Source organism: Trachemys scripta, chromosome 20 (assembly GCF_013100865.1).
Source record: "Trachemys scripta elegans isolate TJP31775 chromosome 20, CAS_Tse_1.0, whole genome shotgun sequence".
Taxonomy (NCBI): domain Eukaryota; kingdom Metazoa; phylum Chordata; order Testudines; family Emydidae; genus Trachemys; species Trachemys scripta.
This window is the reverse complement of record NC_048317.1, coordinates 11,922,023-11,937,711: the sequence shown is the minus strand read 5'-3', so window position 1 is coordinate 11,937,711 and position 15,689 is coordinate 11,922,023. Positions and strand designations below refer to the sequence as shown.

Here is a 15,689-nt window from a genome sequence, read left to right as displayed (position 1 = left end):
TGTCAGCCTCCACCCCAAACCCTGCTTTGACTCCAGCATTTATAATGGTGTTAAATATATAAAAAAGTGTTTTTAATTTATAAGGGGAGGTCGCACTCAGAGGCTTGCTGCGTGAAAGGGGTCACCAGTACAAAAGTTTGAGAACCACTGGTTTATACACTGCTACTCAGGACCTTGGAAATGTAGTCAAATGGCTAGCCCATAGTATTACCTGTGCTGTTGCCAATTCACTGCTATCGTTACTGAAGATAGCTAAATCAAAGCTAGCTCAGGTATGTCTACTATGCTGCAGTCACACCTCTGAGACAGTCCCTGCCCCAAAAAGCTTAGTCTAAACAGACAAGTCAGACAAAAGGTGGGAAGGGAAACTGAGGCACACAGCGAGGAAGTAACTTGCCCAGAGTCGCACAGCCAGTCAGAGGCAAATTGTTTTTGAAAAATGGAAAACAGGCCAATTTGTCAGGATAGAAACTGTTTGCAAAACAGGGTTGGGTTTGGCGAATCTCCTGACTTGATAAAACTGTTGAGGAAACGTTTCAGAATTGTCCAAATGTTTCGTTTCAATGTTTTCGGAAAGAAAACGCCCAGTTTTCTGGTTCAGAACAGCATTTTGTTTCAGAATTTAAGCTAATTAGACTGAAAAAAAAGTTTAAAAAGAGAGGAGGTGGAAAGAAAAGGTTGAAATCAAAACCAATTATTTCAAAATGATTGGAAAAAAAGGTTTTGATTGACCCTATGTGGGGAAAAAAATGTTTCTTCATTTTGCAAATATTGGTGAGTTTTCAACGTTTCATCCTGATTTTATATGGGACAAAGTTTGGAACTCTTGAAAATATTAGCCAGAGAGAAAAAACGTTTCCTGCCCAGTTCTAACCGAGTCCCAGTATTGGACCCTACGCTCCCTCCAGACCAAAGTGGGTCTCTAAAAAAGAAAATGATCACGGTGTCAAAGTCAGACTCAGGACTCACAATTTGTCAGACCACTCTGTTTATTAGCAAAAGCGCTCTGCTAATACACCCAGATAATGTGAGTGCCATGCAAGGCCCAAACTATCTTATTTATACAGATAAAAAGGGCGCGAACTTAACAAGATGACAAAGGGAGCAGAACTGATACGTTTATGTGGGGCTAGACACACATATCTTATTTCCTTATTAACTCTTACCGATCTCCTGTTAATGTCCCACCATCAGCTTAAGTGGATCCATTGTTCAATACCTTAATGTTTCTCTTCCTGTCAACTTTATCTCAACATTCCTCATTCCTGTTTAAAGGAACATACAGCATTTCTTTAATCCATTTTACTTTTACAGTATAATTCATTCTACTTTCACAAAGGGCACAGCGACTCCAGCACCGCACTGCGAGCCCCGGTGTCTAAAGCAAACTTGGAGTCCCCTCGTGGAAATGTTGGCCTATTGACTTGTCCCAGGTCCCACAGTAAATTCGGTTGAGGCTACACTTGAAACGCTACAACGGCCCAGCTGCAATGCTTCAGCATAGCCACTTGCTACCGTGACAGGAGGATTCATTACTGTCACTGGAATTAATCCACCTGCCTGAGGCGGTAGCCAGGTTAAGGGAAGAATTCTTCCATTGATCTAGCGCTGTCTACACCGGGGGTTAGGTCGGCTTAACTGCGTCGCTCAGGGGTGTGGATTTTTCACACCCCTGAGCGACGTAGCAGGTCGACTTAACTTTTGAGTGTCGACCGGGCCTTAGTGGCAGAGCTGGGTGTGGAATCCAGAAATCCTGGCTAGCAGATTTCTGCTCTTACTCCGGTGTGGAGCTAGGCTGTCCTTGCTGGGCTGAGCAGTGGGAGGAGCTGCTTGGAGTTTGGGAGCCCCGAAAGATTCTTCGAACGGTTTTTCTTCCAAGTCACGTGGGCCTGGCATCATCTCCCTCCTGGCGCAAGCTGCTCATGCTCCTCTGTCTCTCTCAGGGTGATGAGGCTGATGCAGGTCTGCATGCTAGTCAGCGGGTTGGCCAGGATGATCCGGGTGATCCTACAGTCCATCCCAGACATGGCCAATATCATGGCCCTGCTCTTTGTCATCATGCTGGTGAGACAGTCAAGCCCTTTGGGTGGGGCCCGGTATAAAACTGGAGTTCTCCCTCCTTCCTTCCCTTTCCACTTCCCTTCTTCTCCTCTATGTCGTTCCTCTTCTCCTTTCGTTCCACTTCCCCCTGTTCCTTTCCCCTCCACAGTGGGCCTTCTCACAAACAGCAGTGGGAGCTGGCTCGTTTGTGAACGGCCTCAAAGAGCCTTCATCGTAACCTGGAGGAGATCCACAGGCGCTGCCTTCCTCCTTGCCCCAGAGGTGCCCCGCCCCTGCTCCACCCCCAGGCCCCGCCCCTGCTCCACCCCTTCCCCCAAGCCCCGCCCCTGCTCCACCTCTTCCCCCAAGCCCCGCCCCACCTCTTCCCACCCAGTTCCGTCCCATCCCCTCTTCCCTCCCAGCGCCTCCTGCATGCCCCGGAATAGCTGATCGCGGCAGGCGGGAGGTGCCGGGAGGGAGGGGGAGGAGTTGATTGGTGGGCGGCGAGCGGGAGGCCCTGGAGGGGAAGGGGGAGCTGACTGCCAGTGGGTGCTAAGCACCCACTAATTTTTTTCTGTGGGTGCTCCAGCCCTGGAGCACCCACGGAGTTGGCGCCTATGGGGAGATCTGGTTATGGATCTCTGAGCTGCCTTTGGACTCTACCGTGTGTAGAGCAAGGTACCAGCTGGATGGTGAAAGGGTGTGGATCCTCCTAGAACAAGCACAGAGTTCAAGGAGAGAGAGAGAGGAACCTAGTTCCGGAAGCGCCCACCTGCTTCCAAGCCATAGTCTGCGAGGGTTTGTTTTATGGTAGATTTGGGGGGATGCGGCTGCTCATTTTAGCTGGCTGAGGCTGACCATGGGTCTTGGGCGGGAGCTGGCCAGAGCTTCTGACCAGCGCTGTCTCTTTGCAGGTCTTTTCAGTGTTCGGAGTGACACTCTTTGGAAATCTGGTCCCGATGCACTTTGGAAATCTAGGGATATCTTTGTATTCGCTCTTCATCTGCCTCACGCAGGACGGCTGGATAAACATATATAAGATCTTTGAGTGAGTGAACCTGTTAGGTTTCAGACGCACCCCCACATCCAGCATAGGGGAACAAGCCCCTCCCAACAGCATACTCTTGCAAGAGGAGTGCACCCCAACTGACACACATGCACACGCAAACAGCACAATGCTCTCCTCCTCCCCGCAATGCACAGACACACCCAGAGATAGCTAATGCGTGCGCACGAACACACCCACGAGCAGGTAATGTAATCCATGCTAGGAGAGCGAGTGTGGGTCTTTGGGCTCCTTCCATCTCGGAGGATAAGAGCCTACTACAAGTACCACCGAACAACTTCCCTCCTTTAGCTTAGGTGGTAGAAACTGATGCCGTTCATGCTAGAGATTTGGGGTTCAGGCTCTGCTGGTGACCCATGGCGGTGGATTGTTATGTAGACACAAGCACGCCTCAGCAGTCAAACCCTTTCCTTTGTCCTAATTATTTCAAGCCAATTTGAGAGGGTCTTTAATTGTGATCCGAGAAGTGGGAAGTCTGACCCCCATGCGGGACCTTGGATGGCCTGCTTTTCCTTCCATAAGGGGGGGTGAAAGGGAAATGGGGGAGGTTCCCCCTACTTGGGGCTCAGAGGGAGATTGGCAGGACTGCTCCCCTTCTCCTGATTTGGGGCACAGAGGGGGGATGGGTGGGGTTCCCCTCTTCATAAGTCTCTGAAGACTTTACAGGAAGGTTTTGCAGAGTCTCCCTGCTGCTCATCCCCATGAATGAATTCCTTCTATCTCCATCAGGGAAGAGGGGATCGCCCTGAAAATAGGGGGTGCCCTTTACTTTTTCATCTTCATCACGGGCGGGGCCTTTATCTGCACCAACCTGCTGGTGGCCGTGGTGACGTCAAACCTGGAGCAGACAATGCTCGCCTACTCTGAGGAGAAGCAGAAAAGAGACCAGCTCCTCCACCCCGACAAATTCGTGGACCGGAAGGTAAGTGCCCGGCGCAGCCAGTGTGATGGCTGAATCCTGAGGCTTTTGCTCAGGTTTTGCTCCCACTCGGAGTTATACCTGAGTAAGGACTGTGTGAACATTGATGAAGGAAGAACCTCAAGATCTGGCGCTAGAGTATTAAAGCAAAGCACTGTAGCTTCAAAAAATTCAAAGATCCTGTATTTTAGGGTGAGCTACAGACCAAAATACAAATGCCCCAAAATCAACATTTGGAAATGCTGCCATGGTGCCTCATGGGAGTTGTAGTTCCGTTGCTGTATGTTCCCATTCACTTCTATGGGTTGGGCTCTCCAGCCAGACTACATCTCCCATGACGCACTGCCTCTTCTCTCCAAAAGGGGAGCCTGTGGTGCATCATGGGAGGTGTAATCTGACCAGGGAGCCCCTTTTTTGACCAGCTGGACTACAGTCTCCTATTGGGGATGGCACTCCTGTGCTGAGAGCCAACAGGAGGTCTAGGCACTTCACTGAAGATCTGTTTTGGAGGCTTGAGGGTACGTCTACACTACAAGAAAAAACGACCAGTGGCAGCGAATCTCAGAGCCCGGGTCACCTGACTCAGGCTCCCGGAGCTTGTGCCAGGGGGCTAAAAATAGCAGTATAGATGACCAAGTTTGGGTTTGAAACCCTCCCACTTCACTGGGTTTCAGAACCTGGAGTCCAGCCCGAGGGGGAAAGGCTACACACAGCTGTTTTTAGCCCTGTAGCGCAAGCTTGAGTCAGTTGACCCAGGCTCTGAGACTTGCTCTCCCGGGTCCTTTTTTTTTTTTTAAGCATAGACATACCCTTAGGGACATTCCTATGGTGCCTGGAACCTGCACAGGGGTTAATTTCAACCAGGAAGTGCCCTTATGACAGCATGGCAGTGGTTGAGCGCCACCCACTCCCTTCTCTGAGCTCATCAACAAAGGTACCAAGCAGAGCTGAGCCAAGTTCCGGAATTTCTGTCCCGGGGAAATGCCGAGATGCCAACATTTGCTTGATTCCCAAATCGCGAGGCCATGTCGAAACCCAGACGCTCTGCTCGGGGTGAAATGTTCTGAAAAATTACCGCTTGACATTGTCAATCGAAATTAAACACTTCAGCTGGCTGAAAGAGAAACGTCTAATTTTGGTTCGTTGAACTAATTCAAAACCCTTTATTTCAAGCCAGTTTGACATTAAACTGCTGTGCCCTATTGTGGCGCATTGCTTTGTGGGATTTATATTTCGGGCGCCTGATACCCCCATTCTTCACTACTGGCCAGATCCCTGGCTGAACTAAATGCCTGATGATGCACCATGTGATTCCTGTGATGCACCACACAGCTGGCTTAGAGGGGAGTCCATCTTATCATCCCTCAAAGAGCCCAGTCCGCTGGAGAGAATACGCCACAATAGGGAGGTGCAGTTTAATGTTGCAGCTGGCGTGAAAAGAAAAATTTGGGGTCAGTTCAGTCAAATGAAATACTCTGATTGGGGTTGAACCAACTTGGATTTTTCCAGACAAAATCAAAAAAATTTCAGCAAAATTGACATTTTCCTGTGGAAAATGTTGATGTTTGTGGAAACTGCATTTTCTATTGGAAAATTCCAGGGGCAACAGAGGATGGATCACTTGATGATTCCCTGTTCTGTTCATTCCCTCTGGGGCACCTGGCACTGGCCACTGTTGGAAGACAGGATACTGGGCTAGATGGACCTTTGGTCTGACCCTGTCTGGCCGTTCTTATGTTCCTTCAGTTCAATGTTGGGGATGACAACTCATCTCCGGAGCTGAACTTGGTGCATTTGAAAGCAGTGATGCAGGATACTCCCATGACGCATCACCAGATGCCGCTGATCTCCGGCAACCTGGGCAACCTGACTGAAGCTACCTGTGACGATTTCTGTCTCATCTTGGAAGGGATTCAAGAGAACCTGAAACGATACAAAGAGATCCGGGATGAGCTTAGCACGTAGGTCCTTCCGCGCACGCCCCTCTCCTGTGCTGGCTTTGGGATCTCCCTGGTGGGCAGGGTCAGGATCAATTTAGTTATATTTCACTTCATCAAAGCAACACAGGGCAGATGCAGCCACCCAGACTCCAGAGAGGGAGTCCTATGTGCCGTGGTGGGAGCGCTGAGTCCGTGATCCTGTGAGTGGCTGGGTGGGGCTCATGGCTCTCAGTTGACAGATCTTCAGGTATTAACATTACACCCTTGAAAGTGCCATGGCTTGGGTTCTGTGGCAGGAGAGGACTGGTGGAAGAGCATGACTTTGAAACCCAGGGAAGAGAGTTGGTGGGTAAAGGGCAAAGCTCAGAGCCTTGCCCTAGGATGATTAGAGAATTGGAGGATGACAGCAGCTCGTGGTTTTGCTGTCTGTGTAAGAACGGGCTATCAGCAGTGCGGTATGCGCTATCGTAACCTTGGGGCAAGAATATAGTAACAGAATAGGTACAGCTTCCCCAAACTGCCCTCTGCCATCATGCCTCAGCCTTACCTTGGGGATCACCTCTAGGGCATTCAGCCTCCACGGTCCATCAAGTCCTAGGCTCCTTCACTGAAACTACCAACAGGGGCCCACAGCATGCTGGTCACTGTTCGTTTTGGACCCTTCTCCACTAAACCTGTGCTGAGACCACCAAGTTCATGTCCTACAGGCATCCCTGTCACTCCTGACCTAGGACGGATGCAGACCTGCAAGGTAGAGGCGGTGGGCCCCACTGCTATCTCCTAAATTATCTAGCCCCCTGGCTGACTAGGACTTGATGAGGGGAGCTTGTAGGCTTGGGGCCTCTGGAGCAGAACTTCTTGGGTGACAGTTCTTGGTGTTAATAGCATGGAGGGGACAACACATCAGCGTCTGGCTTGGGAAATGAAGTTTGGAAGGAGATGGCCTGACCCAAAGCCCAGTGGAAAGACGCCCAGCAATTTCAGTGGGCTGTGGTTCAGGACCATACTGCTTTAATGGTTGAACCTTACTGTCATGGGGTCCAGGAAAGAGAGCTGGGAGGCATGTGGTGGTGCAGTTTCCTGGGGAAGGAGAATCTGAAGTGGTGGTCTTAAAGCCCCACTCCCTACTGCCTGGAGGACGGGAGAATGGAAGACAAGGCCATTTGGGGGGTGGAAGCCCTCCAGTGGAGACTTGGAGATGAGTGTGTTTGGTGGTGGAAGCAGATGTTCCCAGAGCTGCAGAAGAAGCACTGGGGGCGCAGGGGGGTGAATGTACTTGCTGGCAGAAGCTCACTGCTTACTTTCCCGGCTTGGTCCCCACAGAATAGTCAAGGAGGTGAGGTCCATCGCGTTCAATAAAGAACAGGAGGAGGAGAGAGTGCTGCGAAACATCCAGAACACTAACATCTCTGACGGCCTGCTTAGCAACGAGGTGGCTGCTGGCAGGTCTGGAGATATCCTGTCCACGCTGATGACTCTGGAGAAGGTACAGTATAGAGCCCGATCCTCAGCTGGTGTCAGTGGTGCCTACGCCTTGTGCTGTCTCTCTACCCAGGGGTGAATTTCACTCCCTGTTCAGGGGCTATGCGCCCCCGGCGCCGACTGATTTCAGCTGCCGTTGAAAGTACCTTGGCCCCTTTGCACTAAATGTGCAGCTAGCATGAGATCCCAAATCTCTTGGAGGAGGGCAAGGGGCTGCAGGTGTAAAAGCTGTTTTCTGCGCCAGGGTAGAACTGGCCCTTGCTCATCAGCCTTGTTCTTTCTCCCTTCGGTAGGCGAACATGATTGACCCACAGGATGTCACGTCATCAGGGTACCACAAGGGGGCAGTGAAGATGGCCTTCTTGAAAGCCCGACGCCAGTCTCTTCTTAACCAGTCAGTCCTTCCTTAGCCGTGCCGGAGCGGGACCATGGAGCTGTGAGTGGGAATCTTCCCCTGGACCGTGCAACCGTGGAGCTGCGGCGTAAATGCTTCCTTTGTAACAGAGGCGGATTTATTTGCTTGGCTGAGGAGACGCTTCTGTCTTTGGGATGCCGAGGAGCGAGTGTGGACGAGGGATCAGAGCTCCAAGGAGCACGCGCCATGAAATACCAGCTTCTAGACGGACAAAGCCAGACCTGGAGGAGTGGCAGGAGACAGGGGTGGCTTGGATTAATGCCAGGTCTATCATGTTTACTGTGTGCATTGGGATGACTCTGATATGGCCTGGACTGTCTCTTGGATGGAGACCATGTCAGAATATTCATGGTTTGTTGCCTCCAAAGCACAAAGCAAAGAACATCAGGGAAAGAAGAGTTGCTGCACAGCCCGCGCCTGTGGTCAGAGCATCGGCTCCCACCCTCTGTCCCAGCGCCCCTGGGCATGTGTCTGTGTAAGTCTCAGGGGAAATCACCTTTGGGTACCTTTGCACAGGTGAGAACAGAGCTGTCCAGGTGGTAAGAGCAGGGATGCAGGATGAAGCACTGGGTGTTCATGCTTGTGCCCGTAAAAGGGGCTTCTCTTGCAGCGTCAGGACCGGATGCAATGTCTAAATCTGGAAAATGTGTGGTGGAGCAGAAGATGTGTCCATCACGTTGTCCTGGCTGATGCCTCCTTGAGACTCTACCGACAGGCAGCTACCTGGAAGTCCAGGACTAGTTGCACAGGCCCTGCCCTGTGCAGTGCGTGGAAAAGGGCTGATGACATTATTTCCCACTTTTAATACCCATTATCAAGTTCTGGACCATGTTCCCTACCTTGGCTGCTCATGACGGTGAGGGACACAACCCAGTGAGGTGCTGACGTGTCTCCTGGATGGGATCGTTTGACTTCCCAAAGGCAGGAGGTGCTCCGTCTCACCTCTGCGCTTCCCACCCAGCGCTCTCCAGACTCCAGGGGCAGAAGGCGATTGCTCTGCTGCAGCTGTATCTGATCCCATGTTCGTTGGACTCCAGCACTCCTGTAGCCTCGCGTTAAAATGAGCAGTGTCGGGGGAAAGCAGCTGTAGCGGCTGCCAGCGTATTTGAGACGAATACTCGTCAAGAAATCCGTGGCTTGTGTCGATCAGCTGTGACGCTTGTGCTGGTCTCGGATGAATGATCATAATAAAGAGCATTGAGCTGTGTTTCTGAAGCCGTTGTGTTCCCATTTCACCTTGTTCAGTGTTTGAGTCTCAAGGATGTCTACACTGCAGTCACAGGGTAGGTGTGACATTCTATAGCTTGGGGGAGCGTCCTGTAACCCCCATATTCCTCATGTTTATATCATCGTGATCTTACATATAAAGCAGGCCGTGTGAGGTATCAGGGTAAAGGCTCTGATCTGCTGAAAGTCATTTCTCTATCCATAGATGTGTATCATTAATGCATACGAAGTGATGAGAATTGTGTTGTATGGTTGTCACTAAAACATGCTGTAAGTTGGGGAAGCAGCCAGATATTAGCTCCCCAGAGGCAACAGCAAGGAAAGTAACCAACGCCCGGGCAAGGTGATACAACCCATCACCAGCCATTGTCCACCAAGGGAGCTACAATTCAGTAACCCACCTGCATGAGGCCACATCAGGGAAATTGCTCAACGTTGCCTGGGGACTCAGCAATGCCCCCCAGACATGCCTGGCCTTGTGCTCCCCAACTTCATGGGACTGAGGCTATAAAACAGAACACAGTTGCCACATGCTGGGCCTTTCTCCTTCACCCACCTATGCTGCAAGCAACAAGGACACTGAACAAGACTGGAGACTGGCCCAGATTTAAGGGACAGATCTGTATATTAAGGACGGCAATGTCCAGGGGGTGAGAAAAACGGCTTAATCTACATGTTGCCAAGTCTAATAGGGTTGAGAGTTTAGACTGCGTGCTTATATTTTCTTTTCTTTTGGTAACTAACGCTGACTTTCTGTCTAACACTTATAGTCACTTCAAATCTATCTTTTGTAGTCAATACATTTGTTTAACTGTTTATCTTTACCAGTGAGTTTGTATGAAGTGTGTGGCAAATCTGCTCAGGTTTTGCGAAGGCTGGTGTATATCCACTTTCCAGTGATGAAGTGGTGAATCAATTAATAGGTCTGCATTGCTCATCTTGAGTAGTACAAGATGGTATATTCCTGAGGGACAGTGCTGGGAGCTGGGGGGATTTAGCTCTGGTGCCTTTCTCTGTGTGATTCATGAGTGGCTCTGGGAGCGTTCATGCAATCCAGCTGGGTGTGGGGCTCCGCATGGTGTTGTGCTGAGTGATCACAGCGCCTGGAGGGGTTTGCTGCTGGTCACTAGCAAGGCATTGTGAGAGACAGCCCCGGCTGGAGAGAATTCAGGGGACACAGCAGTCCCACAGTCCCGGGCTGCACCCCGGGGATCCCATCACAGTATGACCACAGCTTGTGTAGACGTATCTAAAATAGCTTTAATCTAGCAGAACCGGGGCAGCACGGGCTTTTGTGGGGGCTAGCCGTGTGAGTAATTACCCGGCGTCGGCTGGGTTTCGGACACGGCGTCACAGCTACGGGCGCTCATGCTAGCTAGATTAAAGCTAGTTTTTGTATGTCTAATGAGCTGCAATCAAGCACGGTAGCCAGGCCCTTAAGTCAAACACAGAGCTGTTCCAGGCGGGTGGGAGATTAGAGACATTGATCACTCCAGCCCCTGACCCTGAAAAGTTGAGAGCACTCAGCACCTTGCAGGCCTCTGTGCGATGCGGCTGTCGACAGATGCACAATCTGCTAGTCTGCTTTGCACAGGTGTTGGGTGAGGAAGTCGGTGCTAACGTTACTCTGAAATACCCAGATCCACAACGAATGGCAGCGCACACGAATGTCTAACAAAGCCCCTAATCCCTAGGCCCCCTGCCTTTCAAGAGCTATTGCGCGGGATGGAAATCTCCTTGTTTGTCCTGTAGCACTCCAGTGGGGAAAACAGTGAACAGAATGGTAACAAGCCTATGCACATCGGAGGCTAATGGTCCCAAGTGTAGACACTTTCCAGCCACCTCAAACCATTCTCTACTTGCTTGGAGATGGACGGCCAGAGTGGGCGGGGTTAGTGAAGGATGAGAGAAGAGCTATCACATCTCGATGTCAAACCGGATGGACATTTGTCAGATTGACATGTGAGTATTAGAATTTTTACTTACATTTAATGAGTGTTATTCTGTAAGATGCCAATGGAGGAGGAAGGTCTCCAGCCCAAAGACAATCACAGACCTCACTGAAGCCAGTGGGGATACCCTTTCTTTCAGGCTCCACACAAGGAGCAATCAAACCCCTTTGTGTAGTAAAAATAGCTGGGGTCGAAGGGGCTACTGCCCAAGGTAATAGGCCGCATGTTGGCAGGTCAGAGCTAAGCCATGTGGGCTGAAGGGTTCCCTGGCTAGGGTATTGGATGCAGGCTTGCATGTGTATTGGCAGGGAAAGCCAGGAGAAGGAGATGAGAGTATGAGAATGAGAAGAAACTGAGCAGGGATGGAAAATCTTGAGCACAGAACTTGCTGGAGCGGTAGACCTGGGGATTTCTGAGCAAGGAACCTGCCTGCAGTTGTTGGATTCAAGGAAACAAGGCTTTGGTTACAGTTTTGTTGTAGACGGACAAGATCACACCAAGAATAGACCTGATTCTTATCAGCCATTTTTCATCCTATTGGGAATGACCCTGCAAGGCATTGTGGGCCAAAGGGGCGACGTTATTATCCAGAATCTCGGCCCAGACTTGCTGTCTCAGGTGGATGGTGGCAGGGGCATTTTAATGTAGTTTAAAGTGAGGGCAAAATTATGGTTAAGCTTTTCAAAGAAACCTAGGGGAGTTAGACACTCAACTCCCCCCCTGTTCCTTTGAAAATCTTGGCCTAACCATATAAGAGCAGTTCAGAATCAGAGAGACAAGATGCGGGAAGGAATCTCTTTTATTGGACGGACTTCTGTTGGTGAGAGAGACCAGCTTTTGAGCTGACACTGAGCTCTTCTTCCATCCTGGGAAATGTACTTAGAAATACAAGGTGTTTCCCACCGATCTTGTCTCTCTAATATCCTGGAACCAACCCGATCACAACAACACTGCAAAGAGTTCAGCATCAGACCTACTGAAAACTGGAGAGTCAAAACGAGACACCCTGGCACAAAGTTATCAAGCAGGCTGCAGATAATATCTTTAGACAATCACAGCAGCAACATGATTATTATTTCTATTACATTAGTGTCTAGAGGTTCCAGGCGAGATCAGGGCCCTGTAATGGTGTATTGTCCCCTATAAGGGATCGCGGGGATCTTCTGGAACCTTGTGTTCTGGAAGTTCTAGAGCAGCTGAGGGGCCTAGGAAATGGCAAAAACAGATGCTGGGAGAGAGAAAGTGGTCCCAGGGTACTAGTGTCTGGGGGAAAATCCAAGTTTCTATTTCTTTAAGGGCCTGGGACCAGGAGACTTGTGCTGTAGGGTGGGACAAAGCTCTGCTCTCTCTCAGCCAACAGGACAAGTTCTGGGAAAGAGGACAGGTATAATCTGCCTCTTCCTTCATAGCGAGAGAGTTGCTAGCAGGAGAAGGACTTCCTACCTCTGCCAGCCCAGAGGGAAAAGGCCTGAGCTGGTTTGACTTTGGTCTCCAAGTGGTGAGGATGGTTGGAAGACCTCACTCCAGCAGAGACATCATGGTGGAAAGGACTTGGTTATGAAGAATTAGACTCGCTACAAAGGGGACTGTTGTTTTAAGTACTCCGGACTGTGCAAAAATTGGTGGGAGACCTAGGAGGGAACTGAGGGTTCGGGGCCATAAGAGGGTGTGCTCTAAAGATGGCACCCTGCCACAGGCCTCATTGCAGTAGGTGCTCTACACACACAAAGGGCTTCCAACACAACAAGGGACGCAGCTGGGCCACTGTCGTCCTTCATTGTAGACACGACCTGCAGTGATGGGAGGGGTTCTGCCGTTGGTGTAGGGAATCCATCTCCCTGAGAGCCAGGAGCTAGGATGATGGATTAATTTTTCCAATGACCCAGTGCTGGCTGCACGAGGACTTCGGTTTTTCATACCCCTGAGTGACGTGGTTATGCCGACCTAATTTTCTTGTGTAGACCAGGCCAAAGAGACAGGCTCTACCCCAAAGAGCTTACAGTCCAGGCAGGCGCGAAGAAGACCGCAGTCTGAAACTTGGGACAATCATGTCACCTCGTAAGATAGTCAAATTTGAAATCTAGCTGCCTGTGGAAAAGTGGTCCATTCCCCCTACCTGAATGGGAATGAGAGTAATGACATTTGGCTTGATCACGGACAGAGGGGACAGAGAATGTCCCATTCGCTGGCCTGGTTTGGGGAGGGGACACAAGCCTTTTTCTCTTTGAACTAACCAAGACTCTCCATTTGCTACACTAGTTTATAGCCAAATTTGTCAAATCTAGCTGTCTCATAATGGGCAGAAGCTTTGATGGTGATCTCCTGACCTCACTGCGGGGCTGGGACCTCTACAAATCAGTCTTCTGTTTAGGATTTAGGAGACCAGTTTTAGGCACTTGGGTTTGAAATGTTGCCTTCTGGCCCAGCCAGTGCAGGGTGAAATGACTTCAAATGGGCAGATTTTTGAGTGCCAGCCGGTAGAGGGCAGTGGTGAGACATTGGCCCATACCTCAGGCACAGCTGATCCATCTGCCTGGGAAATTGGTGTCTCTAATGGCTAGGGCACAGGCTTTGGCAGCAAGAAACTTGGGATCTATTCCTCCATCTGCTGCTGACCTCAGGCAAGTCACTTCCCCCTCTGCGCTCCCAAACACTTGAAGGCAGGGACTTTTTTTTTTTAGCATGTCTGTAGAGCTCCCAGTACATTAGGGCACAGATGTCAGTTTGGGTCTCTAGATGTTACTGTAATAGAAATAATATTTATTCCATCTTTACTGAAATGATACATAATAGAGGCTTTTTAGACACACACTTTGCCAAACCTTTATGTTCCCCTGAAGCTAAAACAACCCTAAAAATCCTTCCTGAAAGTTTTAAATAACACAAAGAACAGGAGTACTTGTGGCACCTTAGAGACTAACAAATTTATTTGGGCATAAGATTTCGTGGGCTACAGCCCACTTCATCGGATGCATAGAATGAAACATATAGTAAGGAGATATATATACACATACAGAGAACATGAAAAGGTGGGAGGATACTTATCATGGGGAAATACATTCAATGTGTGTAATGGCTCAGCCATTCCTCACATCTTCTTGTCAAACTGTCTGAAATGGGCCATCTTGATTATCACTACAAAAGTTTTTTTCTCCTGCTCATCTTAATTAATTAGCCTCTTAGAGTGGGTAGGGCAACTCCCACCTTTTCATGTTCTGTATGTATATGTATCTCCTCACTATATGTCACATTCTATGCATCCAAAGAAGTGGGCTGTAGCCCACGAAAGCTTATGCTCAAATAAATTTGTTAGTCTCTAAGGGCTGGTCCACACTAACCGCCCAGTTCGAACTAAGATACGCAACTTCAGCTACGTGAATAACGTAGCTGAAGTCGAAGTATCTTAGTTCGAACTACAAGGTACTTACCGCAGGTCCACACGTGGCAGGCAGGCTCCCCCGTCGACTCCGCGTACTCCTCTCGTGGAGCAGGAGTACCGGTGTCGACGGCAAGCACTTCCGGGATCGATTTATCGTGTCTAGACAAGACACGATAAATCAATCCTAGAAGATCAATTGCTTACCGCCGAACCCGGAGGTAAGTATAGACGTACCCTAAGGTGCCACAAGTACTCTTGTTCTTTTTGAGGATACAGACTAACACGGCTGCTACTCTGAAACCTTAAATAACAAAGACTCCCCGAAGAAACAATCAATCAGACCGAAAACAGCAAATGGGAAAGATAGGGACCAAAGCATCACTTACATCACTAATGACCGGGGACAATTCCTAGCCTGCTCACTTGGGCACCCACAAGTAATTAGGAACCATCTCCTGTGGGGGGATAGAATATTTTATTCCTATGTTGTTTCCAGCAAAAATTAAAAGATCCATGTGACTTGTGTCTGCATGGAGAAGTGCATTAGCCAGACAGCATAGGAGACCTAGTACCTAAGCCAGGGCTTCTCAACCCAGGGGTCAGGAACAGGTGTCAGAAGTTGAAGACAACTCCACTCTACGTATATTGCTAAATGTGAGGGTTGTCTTGGCTATTTCTGTTTATATTGGATCAGCACCCCATTGTACTAGGAGCTGTACAAGCACAGAACAAAGAGGCTAAATGGGAGAGGATTGTGTGTGCGTGGGTGTCCTGGTGCAGAAAAGGGGAGCCCAGGGCAGGAGGCCTGGAACAATTTGTATAGTGGGGGTGTTGAGAGCCAATTCCAGCATCCCAAGTTCCAGCACTTATGGCCCAGTATGGAAAAGATTGAGACCCACTAATTTAAACTAGCCCACAACCAGGGCCATCTCTAGGGGGGTGCGGGGCCCGGGGCGGAAGTGACGGGTTTGTCTCTTCCGGGACCGACTGCGCTGGCCAATCGCACTGGCCCACGGGGCCCCCCAAAGTGTGGGGCCTGGAGCGGTTGCCCTGATTTGCCCTACTCAAGGGACAGCTAGGGCTGTGCAGCATAAACTGTTCATCACAGAATAACAATAAATAGGTGTTCGGGTCAAACCCAGTTGCCTTCCTTACCACATAAGGCCACATTAATCTGCTCTCCAGGGTTTCTGCTTTATGTTCTTGAGACATATGAGCTCACCATGGCATGCGACTGATTATTAGTTTCTATTTGCAGACGCTTCTCAA

General features: G+C 49.8%; 1 protein-coding gene across 6 annotated transcripts in view; it reads left to right on the top strand.

Annotated features, from left to right (window-relative positions):
- Window positions 1-9,077, top strand: part of CATSPER4 (cation channel sperm associated 4) — a 32,689-nt gene extending 23,612 nt beyond the window's left edge. For all 6 annotated transcript variants that reach the window (XM_034753876.1, XM_034753880.1, XM_034753877.1 and 3 more), the window contains 6 exons: window positions 1,944-2,064; window positions 2,955-3,088; window positions 3,836-4,028; window positions 5,772-5,986; window positions 7,289-7,451; window positions 7,741-9,077. In XM_034753876.1, the coding sequence (XP_034609767.1) occupies window positions 1,944-2,064; window positions 2,955-3,088; window positions 3,836-4,028; window positions 5,772-5,986; window positions 7,289-7,451; window positions 7,741-7,857 (943 nt within the window). In that variant the 3' untranslated portion in view covers window positions 7,858-9,077. The remainder of the gene's footprint in view (window positions 1-1,943; window positions 2,065-2,954; window positions 3,089-3,835; window positions 4,029-5,771; window positions 5,987-7,288; window positions 7,452-7,740) is intronic.
- The last annotated feature ends 6,612 nt before the right edge of the window (window positions 9,078-15,689 follow it).